Raw genomic sequence first — 17,202 nt, 5'->3', positions numbered from 1 at the left:
ATATAGCAATCCCTTCCTCTTGGAATTAAGCCTCCAGCCTGCCCACATGAGCCCCCATCCTACCATATTGTGTGACCTGGACCTGGGAGCAGTCCAGATGCCTTGGCCCTTTGGTGGCTGGGGCAGGAGGCCCCATGAAGAAGTGAGTGCCTCTCCTGGCCTGTGCAGACGGAGTGGTTTTCTCCTCCAGCGCAGCCCCTCCTCCAGGACCAGACCTTGCTTTCCTCTCACTGCCCAATGCAGAGAGCACAGCCACTGCTTCCCACGATGCTGGGCACAACTGACGTTATATTCTTGGGAATGGTGCCCCCTGGAGTTGTGCAACGGGACAGGCAAGAAAAAGGGCCCGGCCCAGAGTGTGCTCAGTGAGTGACTGGCATCAGTTAAATGGAACTGCATTTGGATTTGAATTGAGAGGAGCATGTGAAAAAATAGCATCACCGGGCCACGTGGGCTGAGAGCTAGAGCAGTAGCAGGAACGGGGCAGAGGTGGACAGGGAAGGAAGGGTGGCTGAGGAAGGGCAGGAGAGGGGGCTGATAGGTCTCTGGAACCAGGACCCAGACCCAGTAGGGCTCTTGTCCCCAGTCCAGCCATCTCTGTGCTTTCGCAGAGCCCCCACTGGAAGGAGCAAAATGGAGCAGATTCCTACCCACCACTAGAAGGGATATACGTCCATCTCTCTCCCTGTAGACATAGGACTAGGAGAAAAGGGACGTGTGGTGTAGCACAGCTTTTAGAGTGAGTCAGGCCTGAATTCAGAACCCAAACAAGCCATAGTTATGGGATGTCACCAATGAGCCTCAGCTTTTCACCTGCAAAATGGGAATAAGAAAACCAACTCGGGGACTCCCCTGGTGGCGCAGTGGTTAAGAATCCGCCTGCCGATGCAGGGGACACGGGTTCAATCCCTGGTCCGGGAAGATCCCACATGCTGCAGAGCAACAAAGCCCATGCACCACAACTACCGAAGCCCATGTGCCCTAGAGCTCGCGAGCAACAACTACTGAGCCCATGTGCTGCAACCACAGAAGCCCGCATACCTAGAGCCCGTGCTCCACAACAAGAGAAGCCACCGCAATGAGAAGCCCATGCATCACAACGAGGAGTAGCCCCCGCTCGCCGCAACTACAGAAAGCCCGTGTGCAGCACCGAAGACCCAACGTAGCCAAAAAATAAATTAAATTAAAAAAAAAAAAAAGTAAGACTACCAAATAAGAAAAAAAAAAACCCAACTCATTCAATTAAAAAATATAACAATTGTGATTGTATTTGGGATGTGACCTACCCAAATCCCCTGCCACACACTGGTAAATATCCCTCCTTACCCCTCATTGTTCTGGGAGAGGAAGTTCTCAGCAGGAAGGCTGGCTGCTGAGAGTGGTTTTTCAGGACGAACTTGCAAGTAGCCAGGGTGGGGCCAGCCAGAGGAACGACCCAACCTGAGCTGGTTTCTTCCTGGGGCTGGGAGTACCCCAAGGAGGAGGGAATGCCCAGGCGGCGGTGTGAAAGGGGGCTCCCCTCCACATGGAAAACTCAGGTTCTATGGCATGGGTGGGTGCACTCCGGGGACTGACGTCCCCCCATGTGTTGTCAGCGTTTCATCCTCATGCTCAAGAGCTCATCTTTAGGGGCTTCCCTGGTGGCGCAGTGGTTGAGAGTCTGCCTGCCAGTGCAGGGGACACGGGTTCGAGCCCTGGTCTGGGAGGATCCCACATGCCGCGGAGCAACTACGCCCGTGAGCCACAACTACTGAGCCTGCGCGTCTGGAGCCTGTGCTCTGCAACAAGAGAGGCCGTGATAGTGAGAGGGCCGCGCACCACGATGAAGAGTGGCCCAGAGTCAGTCCCTTTGGGATTGGAAAAGACCCAGGACTGCTTCTCACTCATGGCTCCGTGTCAGGGATGAGTATTTGCAGGTACTGGGAGCTGAGTGGAAGGACTGCCAAGTGCTGGGGGCCCCCAACATGGAGGATCCTGGACGTTGGCATCGCAGTCAGGGCAAGGGTCCCAGGGAGAGGAAGCCATAAAGGTCTGCATGTTTCCTGTTCAGTAAGAACAGCCTGGACCCTGTCCTCTCCATCCTTTCAACTAGGTCCCCGTCTCTGCCTAAACCTCTGCGCCAGCATCATGCATGTGGCCCACACCTAGTACTCACACACACACACACACACACACACACACACACACACACACACCCTAGGAAAACATCCACGCATTCTTTGCCCAACCCCCCGGGTGCAAGCCAATCCCACACCGACAACTCCCGTCCACCCCCATGTGGAAGAATGGGGCGGCCACAGGCTCCTGCCCTCTATGTGATCCAGCCTGAGGCAGACCCCGTCCTCAGTGACGCCAACTGCAGGGACGCTTACCAGACTCTCCAAGTTTCCCTGCCAAAGCCCCTCTCTCCAAAATCTTGGGGCAAGTGGCAAGCAACCCCCTACACCCTTTCCCCTTCTTGCTGGGAAAACACAACAAAGATTTATCCAAAGAAATATTCACAAAATCCTTTTATATCCTCCTCATGGAGCCTTTAGAATTGTCAGTCCAGTATTTCCTATGCAGATCGGCCCCTCACTTAGCAATTTTTATGTGTGTTGTGTCTTGGTGCCTCAGTGGGAACTTCCATTTTGCTGGCCTGTTACACTTCTGTTACACAGTTTTTAAGGCCTAACTCAAACCACCCCCTTCCCTAGAAGCCAGGCCCAACCTCCTCCACTGGACTTTGTTGGGGACTCTTCAGCTAAGAGGAGAGGGGTGGGTGAATGGTGACCTGCGTTGTGCAGAGGGCTCCCGGGCTGGGAAGCACTGCACGTGTGCTGGTGCCCGGGGCCTCCCAGGACACTCACCTCCGGTAAGAACGACAACATGACACACCCTTCTGTCTCAGGGGTTCTCTGAGAGGATTTCCTGGATAAATGAGGCTGCTTCCTTGAATGCCAACACCTGCCTAAAACGTTAAACCCTTTTGAATGAAACTCTTCCTGCCTGGATTCATAATCTACGCCTTGAAACCCATGGTGGGTGACTCTGAGTCATCAACACGCGAGTGAATCCTCAGCTGCCGTCGAATAATGCCCTTGGTTGGGGGTTGATTTGCCCTATTCTCTAGGTCTGTTCACCCCAGTTTGGCCTGTGTTTTGTGGCGTCCTTTCTGCTTTGCCTGGTTTTAATGACGTCTGGTGCACCGGTGCGGCCATCAGTGGCCGTTCTCCCGGCTGTCGCTGTGCAGCTCTGCTCACCTCGGGCAGCCCCTCTCCCGCTAAATTGTTGTTTCCTCTTTGCTGTGAGCTGCCGCACAAATGCCAAAGCTCTGCTCTAAAGTCGCCAGGCCCCAGGTTGGGGGCTCGGGGCTCGGGCTCAGCGATACAGCAAAGTCTTGAGCTTTGAGCAGAGGCTTTACGATATCTTTTTGGGTGGTTTCACAGACTTTTGCCCCCTCTCCTGGCACTCTCTAGGCTCTGGAGGGCCATGTTGCCTGAGGAGCTAACAGATGGGTCACAGATGCCTTGGGGAGTGGCTGAAGTGAGCCCAAACCTGCTGGTTTGGGGTTGGGTAAAATGCGCAGGGTGTTGGGTCTCAGCCTCGGGCGTCTGCGATGGGCGGTTGGGGGACAGGGCACGTGGACAGCAGAACCCTGAGGGCCAGGGTGGGCCCTTTGGGAGGTGGGTGTAGGAGGAAGTGCAGGCTCAGGTCATCTCCCCGCCTACACTCACCTTCCCTTCTCTGGAGGAGTGATCAGTCCAGGAGCCCTCACTGTGGTCTAGGAGCCTGAGCTCAGGCCTTTCCCTCTCTCCCTGATTAACACCCAAGGATGTGGCCAGCTTCGTAGCCATGGCCCCTCCACACAGCTCACTCCCAGAGAACACGGCGCCAACCATCTAAGGCTCCTGGTCCTTCCCATTTTCCCAATGATGCTAATGCTGTTCCCACTTCTCTTGCCCCTTTGGCTGATCTGAAAAACTCTCCTTCATCTTTAAATATGAGCATGAAGGACCCTTCCTCTGCAAAGACTTGGAGCTGATGCATCTCTGCCTTTCTGGCATCTGATGCTAATGGGCGCTGGACCCCCCTGAGCCCCCCCCAAGCTGGGATTACCCTGGCCTTCCTCTGGGGCTCAGCATGGCCTGTGCCTGATGTTCTGGTCAGGGGAGCCAGGGACCCAGGGGAGAGGGGTCCCAGAGCCTGTGTTTCACTTCCCTTTCTCCAAAAGGGGAGGGAAGAGGGCCTGGCCCCCCACACCTAAGCCTGGAATCCTCATAGGAGGCTGGGTGGGGTGGGGAGTGGCAGTCAGCAGGGCCCCCTGACCTGCTGTCCCGCCTGGACCCCTGGCCTGTGCGTGTGCAGCCGGATGCAGAGCAGATGCTCACAAGACTGAAATGCCCCAAATTCAGCAATTTGAGAAGGACAGTACAAGCGCGCCTGTGTGCCTGGTGCCTCAGGCCCTTGGTGGTTGGTGCCCATTTTTCGGTGTGAACCCCAAGAGCGTGCAGTCTCTCAGGGTTTGCAGAGGGTCTCAGGAGTACGTCCCAACCTCAATGGCACTTGAGGCCACACTCAGGAGGACACCAGGCTCAGAGTCACTTAGCAATCTGCCCACGGTCAGCCTGCTGTTGGGTGAGATGTGCAGGTGGAACTTAAAAGCAGGCTGCCCGGGTCTCAGGCCAGGCCTGAACCCCCGTCTCCCGTCTCCCTCCTCCCTGACTCAGGGCATCTGCATCTCAGGGCGGATGGTCTTCCCTGGGCCCAGGATGCGTCTGTCCTTTTCGGGAGCACTCCTTTATCACAGCACAGGGCAGGAGTGTGGACCCAGAACATGTGAATTCTAGCCTTGCTCTGTAGCTTGGAATAAACCATGTCTCTGCCCAGGCCTCAGTCTCCTACATTGTAAAGAAAGGGCAAATGACACCTGGGTGGGTTGGAGGTGGGAGCACGTGACACAGTGGACCCTTTGCGAGGGTCAGATCAGACCCCCCCTTCTCCCTGTGTCCCTTCCACTGGGCATAAGGAAAGTGCATGGATCTGCCCATTAAGAAACCCCGACTCCAGGCCCAGCTCTGCCTTTACTTCCTGGCACCCCTTCCCTCCCTGGGCCTCAGTTTCCCCTCCACACCAGCAGGAGCTCGAGCACCTTGGTTCTGAAGTCCCTCCCAGTCCGGGCTGCCAAGACTCTGCTCCTTTCTTTCTGCCCTTCCCCCTGTTCCTGCTCCTCTCCGGGGTGGTAGTGTGCATGCGTGCACATGTGTACACGTGCATGTGTGTGTGAGTGTGCAAGGGTGTGTGTAGCGGGGTCAGGGAAGGGGAGAGAGGCCTGCAGAAGATGGAGCTGGCAGTAAGGGGAAAAGGGGGGCCAGGACTTTATGTGGCAGTGGGGCTCAGAGCTTTCTCATTGGCCAGTGGCGCTTGGGGCTGTTTAATCATTAAAGGAAAGGAATGAAACCAGGCGCGCCTCAAAGTCCAGCCTGGTGTTGACTGACTGGCAGATGAGCATGGGGCTGGCAGCAATGGGGCCTGGAGCTTCAGGAACTGGGGTCAGCACGGCGACAGTTCCACGCTCAGCACTGGGTCCTGGAGTCAGCCTGCATGCCTACGACATCGCGGTCCTGGTCGTCTACTTTGTCTTCGTCATTGGCGTGGGGGTCTGGGTGAGTAGCCCGGAGGTTGGGGGTGGGCAGGGGAGGCAAAGGCAGGCTCTCACCAATGGCTGGTCATGGAGCTGGGGGCAGGGGTGGGCAGAAGGAAGGCGTGTCCAGGAAGCACAGGGGCTGATGTGGAAGGACCTTAAGGGATCATCCTCTCCAACCCCTCCTTTTAGAGATGGGCAACTGAGGCCCAGAGAGGGCTGTGACCTGCCAGAGCTCACACAGCGAGCCCCAATCTCCCGCCCGACTCCCTGACCCTGTACATCTGCTCCTTTGGCCCCATGCACCCCTGGCCTCCCTGCGTCCCATTCCTGCCCTCCTCCACACGCCAGCATCCCCAGTTCTGCGAATGCTTGACTCCTGGACCCACCACACCTTCCACCAGATGGTGCCTTGACAAGGAGCCGTGCTTTCTAAAGGAGCTGGGGTGCGTGTCTCACGGGAAGGGAGCCAGGCGGATCCCAACATGCTTCTGTTCTCCACCGCTCACCAGAGCCTCCATGCCCTGGATGGGCACCATGCTTGGAGGTCGGGGAGCTCTGAGTTCAGATGTCAACTCCCACAGGTAGGGCCGCATGGCCCTGGGAACATATGGAGCCGTAGTTTTCTTATCTGGACAATGAGAGTATAAAGGTCTATGAGGTAAAGTGGCCCTGACCATTTAGGAGCGTGACACGTTTAAGGATCTGGCACAGTGCCCAGCACACAGCCTGCAGCAATAAATGACCGCTGTTATCTCTGCAGCAGTTGAGGGAAATGCCAGCACCTTTAGACTCCACTGTGAGGCAGAGAGTGATTTGAGCCCCAGGTGGTCACTTATGAGGCTGTGGCAAGGTCAAGAACCATCTCTGGGCCTCAGTCTCCTCATCTGTAAAGTGGGATGAACTGTCCCTGCTTCCCAGGGTGTGTGAGGAGGAGATGGGCAAACAGAGGCTCACTGGCTCCTGGGAGGTGGACAGCCGTGAAAAGCAGAAACTCCTCTGTGACTTTGGACAAGTTGCTTCCCATTAGGGGACCTCCATTTCCTCACCTGTAACATAAATTCTTTCTGTTCTTCTGTCCTCCCCAAGGACCAGAGGTGGCACAGGAAAGTCCAAGCAAAGGCTTGACAAGCAGCAAGCCCTGCACACCAGTCACGTCCTAGTGACTAATCTGTCACTTTCTCTTGGGGGAAGAGAAGCTTCTTTCAATTTCCCTCTCCCTTCCCCTCCTTCAGGTATTTCTCTTGTCTGCAGACCCAATCAGATGCCTGGCTTCAGCATCCAATAAGGGCTTTAAATTTATCTTTCCCAACCCGGTGCCCTGTACTCACCCCCTGCATCTGAGAGAAAGTTCTTTCATTCCCCACCCCCTTTCAGTCTTCAGAGTAATTCCTCAAACAGGCCACTACTGACCACCTCCCAGTGCAGGAGAGGGTTTGCTCCAAGGTCATGGGTGGACCTCAGTGGTGTGGTCTGACATCAGGCCAGAGCAGGAGACGCCCCCCAGAAGAGTCCTGCCTCTGTCTGGGGCCCAAGTGCTTTGCATCCTCCCAGCCCCCCGAGTGGGAGTCTGGCTGGGTGGAGGGGACAAGGCAGTCTCCCTGCCACGGTAGCCTGAGGATGAGACCCCAACTCATTTCCTGAAGCAACGTTTGGACGGGGACGGGGGAGCAGGATAGGACACAAGGGTGCACAATGGCAATAATCTGTGCACATGAACAGCGCCGTACATTCATGAGGGCGTTTCACTCACATACACACACACACACACACACACACACACACACACACCATTAGCTCCTTTGTTCTTCACACCAGCCCTGGGCGATGAGCACGGAGGCCGAGAGAGGGGAGCTGACGCCCCCAAAGCCACGTAGCTTAAAGATGGCGAACGCTTCAGCCTCAGTTCCCACCCCCTGTGTCCCCACAGTGCCTGCCTCGAGGGGCAGGGAATCTGGGGCAGAGGGCAGAGCCTGGGGGAGGCTCAGGAAATCCTCACTCTTGCCATTTCCTTTCCAGTCATCCATCCGTGCCACCCGAGGGACCATTGGCGGCTACTTCCTGGCGGGAAGGTCCATGAGCTGGTGGCCAGTGAGTTGACCTTCCTCCCTCCCCTCCCCCCATCTCCCAGTTCCCGCCTCACCTATTCCTGCCTGGACCAAGGCTACAGCCCCCAAGGGGGTTCCTGGCTCTGGGCTCCTTCTCTCTGGTACAGAGGCACCAGGCAACCTGAGAGATCTTGCAAACCCACAGCTGGGACCTGCGTGCCCTGGGCACCTCCTAAGCGTGGGTCCCAGGCTGGACACTGGACCTACAGAGCCCACTCAGAGTGTTCCCGTCCTAGAGGAGCTCAGAGCTGAGCGGGGCAGACAGACTCATAAGCAACTTGATGGCTGCTGAGCTGGAGGGGAGCATGGGGCCTGTGAATGTTTGGGGGAGGCCTCTAACCTCCAGACAGTGGCAGTGGGATTAGGAAAGATTTTCTTGGGAAAGTGACACATAAATACTGAAGAGCAGTTAAATGAGGGAAATCCTAGAGGTAAAATCCCACCCACCACAGGAACTGATCTTTTGAACCCCAGTCCCTCCCATCAGGCCTCCCCGCTTATTCCTTTTGGTCCTCAAAGCTAACTTCCTCTTCCTGAAATAGGACAGAGGGAGGTGAGCCCTGCTTCCAAACCAACAGTGGAGTCCTCAGCCCCAGGGACCACTGAAGCTGGGCGCAAGCCCAGGCACGCATACCTCACACATGGCGTGTGAGTGCATACACGCACACGCACACGCACACCACTGGCCCTCTGCACGTCCCTGTCTTTGTTCTTGCCTCCCTCCCTGCCCACCGCTGGCCACAGACTCACCAAAGAGCAGAGGAACCCAGGAAGCCTGCAGGGTTCTCTGGGAGGTTCAGGTGTCTGGGACAAGGAGAGGTGAGGACAAAAGGAGTGTGACAGAATCCCCAGGGATGTGGGGGGCTGTGGGCCTGGCAGCTCACAGGGGCGGGGACAGGGTCGCTGGTGCCATCAGACACCCCTCATCAGAAGAATGAAAACCCCTCGGAGGCCTTTCTGATCATCTGGTCCCCCCACCCCACCCCCAAATCACAGCCCTGGAAACGAGTCAGCGGGAGGCACAGAACTGGGACAGATCAGGTCTCCTCTGGTCCATCCAGGAGAACCAGTAGGGGGCCGGCCTGGATGGTCCGTCCTACGGAGAGCAGAGCTCTGGGGTGTGAGGAAACCCACGGCCTCCGAGCTGGAGGGGGTGCCCCAGAGATGGTGACGGAGTGGGACGTGGGCACGTGCACGTGGGAAGGAGGATGTGGCGGTGCCCTCCTCAGGGGGACGGGGCTGTGCGCTGAGCCGCCTGCGCTGAGAGCAGCTTCAGCCCAAGGCCGGGGCAGAACCAGCTGTGGGCGAGGGAATCTCAGTCCCACTGCCCCGCTGGAACGTGTGTGTCTGGGGTCTGTGATGATCGTCCAATAGCTTTGCACGCTTGCCTACTCAGCCAGTCCTGAGAGGTGCCTCGTTCCCCTCCCTGTGTCCCGGGAGGAGTATGGCTGGGGGCTGAGAGCGGAAGGAACAGCAGCACCCCCGTCTCAGAGGGGCCGTGGGGTCCCCTGCCGACCTTGTTGATGGCTCCCGGAGTGAGGCACTGGGAGCCCTGGGCAGCGTCCTCGAGAGCAGCCTGGGGAGCCTCTTCTTCCGAAGTAGGAGGCCCGGTGCTCTCTGCTGCGACTGAGTGATCCGGCCCAGGCTGTAGCATCCTCAGGAGCACCTAAGAGAGGGAGGGAGTGTGTGTGTGCATGAGTTGTGTGCGCACGGGGGCGGAGGGGGGGCTCAAAGTCCTCAGCGACATCCGGCCAATTGTTATCTCTCTGCCTTTGCCCTGTGCTGCCCCTTCTCTGAGTGTCTCGGTGCTTTTCCTCTTCTCACTTTCTACTGCCCAGCACCACAATTTTATTAAGGTGACACAGGGTACAAGACCGGCTCTTCCCCTCCAGCTCCCACTCCCACACCCCTCCCAATTAAGGATCCCATCTAACAATAAAAGATAACACTAATGAATGCTGACTAAGGCCTAGCACCCATCAAGCAGTGATTACAGGAGGCAGATGGCCAGAGTCGAAATCCTCATTTCGACTGTCATTTATCAGTTCTGGAACTTGAGCAAGTTATTTGCCTGTGCCTCAGTTTCCCCGAGTAGATTGGGGATAATAGCAGAACTTTCCTCATGGGGTTGTCGTGAGGAGTTGGTGAGTTAACGTATTTAGAACAGAAGCAGGCGCTTGGCCATGCCGTTCAAGTACTGACTGCTGTGACTGTGGGCATCATCTGTCTAACTGGCACTGCCTCCTATTGCCTCAGAGTAGTCGGCTGCCTCCTGGAGAAAAATTAACTGAGGGGCTGGCCTGGGCTGTGCTCAACCCTGCAGCTCCTCCCGCTGCCTGGCCCTGCCCTGGGACCTGCCGGAACCGGGTGGCAGAGGGCCTCCCCCATCCCTCTCGTGGGGGACTCCCCTTCTCCCTTCAGCTTCCTTCTCTGTGGAGGCCCTTAGATCCATGGCCCCAGAGCAGAGTTTTATCCTCCCTACATGGGCCCTGCTTCCTATGGCTTCTCTTCTTTCCCACTTTGCCTCTCACTCACTGGGTGGCCTGGAGCCAGTGACTTCATTTCTCCTAAAATTAACTCCTTCCTCTGTAAAGTGGAAAGATTAATACCCATCCCTCCAAATATTTGTGGAGATTAAGTGTATTAGTGCCTATAAAATGCCTAGCACATTGCCTGGCATACAGTAAGTGCCTAATAAATATCAGTTCCATTCCTCTTCTCATTGCTCCCCCACTGCATCTCCTCCCTCTGATCTCACGTTTCCTGAGTTCAGGTTCTGCTCTCTCTCTGCCTCTTTCCCAGGTCCTGAAGCTCATAGTTCTGACTACAGATCGATTCAGATGAAAACTGACCTCTGACCCTTGGCCCCACTTGTGCCTTGCAGATCGGAGCATCTCTGATGTCCAGCAATGTGGGCAGCGGTTTGTTCATCGGCCTGGCTGGGACAGGGGCCGCTGGAGGCCTTGCTGTGGGTGGCTTTGAGTGGAATGTAAGGAAGTTGGCCTGGAGGATTCTCATGGATAAAGGCGGTCTTAACCCACCCCACCCCACCCCATCCCCGGCCTTAGTGCTAAGAGGAACCTCAGAGGTGCTTGGGGAAGCTGCATGGTGAATCGAGAACCCATTTTACAGATGAGGAAACCAAAGCCTGGAGGACCTCATCAGAGGTCACACAGGACTGAGATCAGGCCTCTGGTCCCTTACCTCCCTGCCCAGGGCTCTCCTCTGCACAGACCACCCTTCCATCTGCATCTAGAACATGGATCCCTTTTTCTCCCCACTCTCGCAGGCAACCTGGCTGCTTCTGGCCCTCGGCTGGATCTTTGTCCCCGTGTACATAGCAGCCGGTGTGGTCACGATGCCGCAGTACCTGAAGAAGCGATTCGGGGGCCAGAGGATCCAGGTGTATATGTCTGTCCTTTCCCTCATCCTCTACATCTTCACCAAGATTTCAGTGAGTATCTGCTCCCGTGTGGCCATCATGTCTCTCTGAAAATGCTTAGGAGGGGGCACAGCTTGTTGCTGGATGGATGGATGGATGGATGAATGCATGGATGGTGAGAAGAGGAAGGATAATAGAAAGGGAAGATAAATCCACACCCCTTCCTCACATGCTCCCCCTCAGCAGTAGGGTAATTAGAGATGAATGATAAATGTTTGTTGAGTGAATGAGAGTCCCTCTATCCAAAGAACTCACAATCTAGAATTCATTCACTCATTTATCGTCCCATTAATTGATTCTCCATTCAGCACTGAGCATTAATTGCCTAGAATGTTACCATTAGAAAGGGCCTATTCTTCCTCTGTTGACCTAAACTCAGAAGACAAAACAAGGTCAAGCGATTTGCCCAGGTCCACACAGAGCACTAGCTCTGGGGCTGGAACTAACGTTTGGGTTCTGTGGCCCAGTTGAGGCCTCCTGAGGCTCTGTCATGTAGTAGCCCTTGTCATGGGTCACAAAACACTCATGGAAAGGGACCAGCAAGAATGCCCTGAAGGGAACTGAATCATTCAGGTTTGCCAGGTCCAGGGCTGGAAAAATTACAGCCTCTTGTTCCATCAATGCTTGTAAATAACCCTAAATCAGCTCAGGCAAAGGCTGAGACCTCAAGTCCTCCAATAACCCCAAACATGTGGGTATCCAGGACCTGTGTCATCTGCACTGAGGCGCCTGCCCGTCAGGTCAGCCACGGGCCCATCTGGCAGCTGAGTGGGCCGGTGCTCCTTCCGGGAGCAGTCAGGGACCCTCTAGGTTCCCACCCTCTCCCCCAGTGGGCTCTTCCCCCCATCCCCCGACCACAGCTCCTGTCTCACTTCCTCAGTGTGCCACTTCATCCCTTCCCCGCCAGCACGTGACCTTGGCAGTGCTGCCAGGTCACACGGTTCTCAGGCTCAGCGTTGTCTGCGGCGCTCCTGGGCTTTACAGTCTCCACAGCTCCTCGGTGTTTGTAGGCCAAGCCCATCCTCCTGAGCATGGCACGTAAGGCTCATCTTCATCGCACCATGAGGGCCGACAGCACCTGGTATTGCTGAGCAGGAAGGTGACATACCCCGGTGACCACACAGAGGGCCTTGGGTGACCTGGACTCCTGGGTCGCTGTCTCTGCAGACTGACATCTTCTCTGGAGCCCTCTTCATCCAGATGGCCTTGGGCTGGAACCTTTACCTCTCCACTGTGATCCTGCTGGTGGTGACGGCCGTCTATACCATCACAGGTAGGGCCGAGGGGAGGTCACGTCGGGTGCAGGTGCCAGGAGCAGAGACAGGGACAGGTGGAGAGGGAAGCGCCGGATGGCAGGGACACAGAGGCCCAGGGAGGGACAGAGCGAAAACTGACCGGGAGAGTGAGAAAGAGAAACTGGAGGGAACAGAGAGAGGCAGACAGAGATGCAGAATCAGAGGAAAAAGCGGAAAGACTCAGTGCAACAGAGAAAAGGGGAGACAGGAAGGGCAGAAACAGGAGGAAACAGAGCCAGCCCGAGAGAGCCAGGGAAGGAGATACAGAGAAAGACCGACAGCAGGGAATAGGATGGAGGTCGGGGGACTGTCACCCGGGCTAGAGTCACCACGGGCTGCTCCAGACAAGAGCCACAAGCATGCCTTCTCCCGTCTCCTCCAGAGCCCCTCACACAGCCCTGGGCTCCCGGGACTCGGGCTCCGGCAGACTTACTCCTGGCTGAGGTGGCCTGGAAAGATGGGGGAGTTTAAATGGGCATTGGGGTGGGGAGGGAGGGAGGCCTCCTGGTGGAGCTAACAGCACAGTAAAGGAAAAGACTTGGGATATTACCAAACAACAGCCGGAGGCCGTCGGGACAGAAAGAGAGGGACCTGAGGGCCTGCGACTGTACCAGCCTCTACCTTCTGGGTGGGCCCATGGAGCACGAGGGGCGGGGAAGGCAGCGGCCAGAGTCCATCCGCTGAGGGCTCCATGTGTTCTCTGGTCTCCCCAGTGTGGCCCAGCCCAGGGCGGGCACCCTGAGAGAAACCCCCTGCTGGTGCTGATGAGCCCTCTCCTTGGGTCCCCAGGGGGCCTCACGGCCGTGATCTACACAGACACTCTGCAGACGGTGATCATGGTGGGGGGAGCCCTGGTCCTCATGTTTCTGGGTAAGGAAGAGTCCTGAATACATCCCACCCTCCCCTGTAAACTCCTCTCTGATCTCTCTCTGGCTGTCACCATCACAGTCTGATCAGAATTTTGCAGAGCACAGGGCCATGTCCCCCCTCCAGGCCAAGGCTCCCAAGGAGCAGGATTCTCTCTACTCCAAACCAGGGGTCTTGAGCCTGAGTGCCACTCCGTCTCTCATTCCCAAGTCCCATATGAGTTCCAGGCTCAGGGGTCCCACACAGGACTGGGATCCAGGGAGTTGGGGCATGTGACAGACCCAGTGGGGCCTCAGGGCTGTTTCACTCGCAGTGGTCTCTCCCTGCAGGCTTTCAAGAGGTGGGCTGGTACCCAGGCCTGGAGCAGAGGTACAGGCAGGCCATCCCTAATGTCACAGTTCCCAACACCACCTGTCACCTCCCCAAGCCCGACGCCTTCCACATGCTCCGGGACCCTGTGAGCGGGGACATCCCTTGGCCAGGCCTCATTTTCGGGCTCACGGTGCTGGCCACATGGTGCTGGTGCACCGACCAGGTGATGCCCTAACCAAGCTTGGCCCAGCCCACCACAAACTGGGGTGGGTCCTGCGGGCACACTGGGCATGTGGATGCACAGAGGGCTGGGACTGGTTCAGGAACAGGTATGGGGCACGGTCCCCACGCTGGGGCTCGCTGGAGCTGAGCAGAACCCGAGCAGGCCCGACTGGTGCTCCTGCACTGCTGTCTTTTCAGGTCATTGTGCAGAGGTCTCTCTCTGCCAAGAGTCTGTCCCACGCCAAGGGGGGCTCCGTGCTGGGGGGCTACCTGAAGATCCTTCCCATGTTCTTCATCGTCATGCCTGGCATGATCAGCCGGGCCCTGTACCCGGGTAAGAGCTAGTCTCCCTCCGGGCAAAGTTGGACCAGTGCAAGGGCCACACACTTTCTATTAAGAACACATAGTAAGGGCTTCTCTGGTGGCGCAGTGGTTAAGAATCCGCCTGCCAATGCAGGGGACACGGGTTCGAGCCCTGGTCTGGGAAGATCCCACATGCCACGGAGCAACTAAGCCCGTGCACCACAATTACTGAGCCAGTGAGCCACAGCTACTGAGCCCGTACACCACAACTACTGAAGCCCGCGTACCTAGAGCCCATGCTCCACAACAGGAGAAGCCACCGCAATGAGAAGCTCGTGCACTGCAACGAAGATTAGCCCCTGCTCACCTGCAACTAAAAAGAAAGCCTGCGCGCAGCAACGAATACCCACCGCAGCCAAAAATAAATAAATAAATAAATGTATATTAAAAAAAAAGAACACATAGTAAGTTCGTTAGGCTTTGTGGGCCAAACATACAGTATGTATATCAGTAGGAGAAATTTGTATCTGAATATCATTTTAACATCCTGCTTTCTCTCTATAAGGGAAAAACCAACTGAGGCATTCATGGTGCCTTGCAAGGATATTTGCCTTTTATTAAGATATAAGGCCTAAAACCCAAAGGAGTCTATCAGGTTTTGCAGGGTAGTTTGTGGTTGAGAAGTCTATCAGACACTCCTAAATCACAGGACCCAACATCCACCTGCCCTTTGACCCTCTAGACGCTGACCCCTGCCAGAGTCACCAGTGAACACTTTGCCTATGGGGTCAGAAAGCAGGTATTGGGCCAGCCAGAGAAGGCACGGGATGATTTAGCTCTGACTGCCATCACTTCTTCTGCAGATGAAGTGGGCTGCGTGGACCCTGACATCTGCCAAAGAATCTGCGGGGCCCGCGTAGGATGTTCCAACATCGCCTACCCCAAGCTGGTCATGGCTCTCATGCCCGTGGGTAAGTCCCGTCCCCCCACACCACGCTTCACACCAGCTTTCCAGCCTCATCCAATCCCCACTGCCCAAGAGGGATTGCATTAGGATGGTCGTGGATGGGAAGAGAAAATGAAAACATTCACCTCCGCACCCCCGTTCCTAATACACAGACACACACACACACACTTTTCACTAGCATCTGTAGCGCACTACTCTGTGCCCTGGTTCTGGACATGCAGAGATAAAAGGCAGGCCCCTGCTCTCGGGCTCAGTGCAGTCTGCAGGGTACCCAAGCACAAGGTACAATACAATGTGACCAGTGTGGGGACACGGTGGGGCTGAGGGCACCCTAAGGAGGCACCTGACCCACTTTGGAGGAAAGTGGAGGAAGGTTTCCCAGAGGAGAGGAAATGGAGCTGAGTCCCAGGGAACATCTTAGGCAGACAAAGGTGGAGGGACGTGGGAAATGTCGTTCCGGGGATGAGGGCCCGCATGTGCAAAGTCCCAGGGATGAGAGAGTGTGAAGTCTGAACTGAAAGTCGCCAGTGTGGGCTCAGATGCAGCAGGAATGAAGACCGCCTTTGTGGGGAGGACTTGGCGGCCATGCCCCACTGTGCAGTGTGGCCTTTACTCTGAGGGCAGTGGAGGGTCACTGGGGGTTTCAGGCCAGCGTGCATGATTGGATGTGTGCTTTAGAAGGATCGCTCTGCACGGAGCGTTCAGCTTAGGGGGAGGCGGGGAGATAGATCCTGAGGGGTTTTCAGTGGTCAAGGCAGTAGTGGTGGCTTGGACCAGGTCAGGGTCTTTAGGGATGGACAGAAAGGGTTTAGATGATATTTGTGAGATAGAATTGGCAGGACTTGATGACTGATTGTATTTGAGGGACAAGAAAGACAGAGGGATCCAAACAGGGCTTGCAGGTCTTGAGTTTACAATGATATTGAGACTGGGGATGTAGAAAGAAAGGCAGGTATATGGAGGGAAGTTGACTTATTCCCTCCCTCCAGTAGAACAAGAAATGAATCAAAGAAATAGTGGAGATGGGGGTGGAGGCCCAGCTATGACAGAGCAGCCACAGAGGAACTGGCTGAGGGAAGTGGGGTGGGAGGAAGGCAGAGGACGGGGTCCAGAATAACTTGGAGGTGTCTTGTTAGGGACCAGAAACATATCATTAACCAAAGGAAGAAGCAGGGGCCCCAGAGGAAGATGCTGGCCTAGATTTGGGACACTTTGAGTCATCCAGGGAGGCATGCAGGAGGTGGTTAAATATTTGGACTGAGGGGAAAGAGGACTGAGGTGGGGCTGGCCAGGGATGCGTGTTTCTAGATGCTTCCTCATCAGAATCATAGAGACTTGAGATATCAGTGAGCCCCACCCTCCCTTGTTACAGGTTGAAAACAGGCCCAGAAAGGGTCAGAACTAGTCCAAAGATCACACAGCCAGTTCCTTGCAGAACCAGGAAACAAACCCATGGCTTCTGTCTGTGGAAAACAGTATGGAGGTTTCTCAAAAAACTAAAAGTATAACTACCATAAGACCCAGCAATGCCACTCCTGTGAGTATATATCCAAAAAAACCCAAAAATACTAATTCAAAAAGATACACACACCCCAATGTTTATAGCAGCACTATTTATAATTGCCAAGATATGGAAGTAACCTAAGTGTCCATCAACAGATGAATGAATAAAGATGGTGTATATATACACAATGGAATATTACTCAGCCATAAAAAAGAATGAAATTTTGCTATTTGCAGCAACGTGGATGGACTTGGAGGGCATTATGCTAAATGAAATAAGTCAGACAGAGAAAGACAAATACTGTATAATATCACTTATATGTGGACTCTAAAAAAACCCAACAAACTAGTGAATATAACAAAAAAAGAAGCAGACTCAGATATAGGGAAGAAACTAGTGGTTCCTGGAGGGGGAGGACATTGGGGTGGGGGACTGAGAGGCACAAATTATTGGGTGTAAGATCGGCTCAGAGATGTACTGTACAAAATGGGGAATATGGCCAACGTGTTGTAGTAACTGAAAATGGAAAGTAACCTTTAAAATTTGTATTAAAAACTAA

The 17,202-nt window shown here is 55.3% G+C and overlaps 1 protein-coding gene across 3 annotated transcripts in view; it reads left to right on the top strand.

Moving 5' to 3' along the window:
• The window catches only part of SLC5A9 (solute carrier family 5 member 9), a 37,009-nt gene that overhangs the window by 8,612 nt on the left and 11,195 nt on the right, over positions 1–17,202 (top strand). Inside the window, exons 2-10 of one of the 3 annotated variants that reach the window (XM_082392602.1) lie at positions 5,427–5,645; positions 7,643–7,714; positions 10,616–10,720; positions 11,021–11,185; positions 12,341–12,446; positions 13,258–13,338; positions 13,665–13,870; positions 14,068–14,203; positions 15,036–15,143. In XM_082392602.1, the coding sequence (XP_082248728.1) occupies positions 5,484–5,645; positions 7,643–7,714; positions 10,616–10,720; positions 11,021–11,185; positions 12,341–12,446; positions 13,258–13,338; positions 13,665–13,870; positions 14,068–14,203; positions 15,036–15,143 (1,141 nt within the window). In that variant the 5' untranslated portion in view covers positions 5,427–5,483. Of the gene's footprint in view, positions 1–4,155; positions 5,646–7,642; positions 7,715–10,533; positions 10,721–11,020; positions 11,186–12,340; positions 12,447–13,257; positions 13,339–13,664; positions 13,871–14,067; positions 14,204–15,035; positions 15,144–17,202 lie in introns of those variants that run through there. The other 2 variants (XM_082392603.1, XM_082392604.1) reach the window with 2 other exon arrangements.

Source organism: Balaenoptera borealis, assembly GCF_965194805.1.
Source record: "Balaenoptera borealis genome assembly, chromosome: 1".
NCBI lineage: Eukaryota > Metazoa > Chordata > Mammalia > Artiodactyla > Balaenopteridae > Balaenoptera > Balaenoptera borealis.
This window is presented reverse-complemented; position numbering and strand designations above follow the sequence as displayed.